General features: G+C 43.4%; 1 protein-coding gene across 1 annotated transcript; it reads right to left on the reverse strand.

The window, feature by feature from the left end:
• Nucleotides 1–16: 16 nt before the first annotated feature.
• On the reverse strand, nt 17–329 carry Tsp_16023 (histone H2A; the record flags this gene model as incomplete). The annotated part of the gene is made up of 1 exon (XM_003368372.1): nt 17–329. A coding segment is annotated over exon 1 (313 nt), but the record flags the coding sequence as incomplete, so codon positions are not given.
• Between the last annotated feature and the right edge of the window lie 556 nt (nt 330–885).

Below are 885 nucleotides of genomic sequence, written 5' to 3' on the forward strand. Positions count from 1 at the left end.
TGTGGTGGATTCCCACCTTGAGCAATAGTTACACCCCGGAGGAACTCGCTCAACTCTTCATCATTTCGTATTGCCAACTGTATATGCCGTGGAGTGATTCGAGTCTTCTTGTTATCACGGGCGGCGTTTCCAGCCAATTCGAGTACTTCAGCGGTCAAGTATTCCATGACAGCAGCAAGATAGACAGGACCTCCAGCACCAATACGCTCAGCGTAATTTCCCTTTTTCAAAAGACGATGAATGCGACCAACAGGGAACTGGAGTCCAGCTCGACTAGATCGAGTCTTTGCTTTTCCTTTAACTTTTCCACCTTTCACGCGACCAGACATCTTCAATTGACAAACACCAGGCAAACTAAAAACTTACAACAATGAACGTTTCCCCTATAATTCCGTTTAAATACTTTGGAAATCAAGAATTAGGTCAAAGTGCAAATTGAAACAATTTTCGCTAAATACTATTGGCTATCGCGCATCAATTTAAAATCTGGTTACTGAGAAACGCTATTGGCTAGTTTCCCCTTGGTTTCAGTATAAAAATTCTCATTTTAGAAATTTCATTTTCATTTTGACGTTTCAGCAGTGTGGAATAACATGACTCCGAAAGGTGTAAAGAAAGCAGGTCAACTCCAGAAAGTGGCCAAGTCTGGCGATCGCAGACGACGTCGTTTGAGGAAAGAATCGTTCGCTGGTTACATCTACAAGGTCTTGAAGCAAGTTCATGCTGATACTGGCATCAGCAGCAGGGCGATGTCAATCATGAACAGTTTTGTGAATGACATTTTTTGATCGCCTTGCCGCTGAGGCGAATCATCTTGCCCATACAATCAACGCCCACACGATCACTTCACGGGAAATTCAAACGGCCTGTCCCGTTTTACCTTTT

This window comes from Trichinella spiralis (genome assembly GCF_000181795.1).
Source record: "Trichinella spiralis strain ISS 195 chromosome Unknown Scfld2575, whole genome shotgun sequence".
NCBI lineage: Eukaryota > Metazoa > Nematoda > Enoplea > Trichinellida > Trichinellidae > Trichinella > Trichinella spiralis.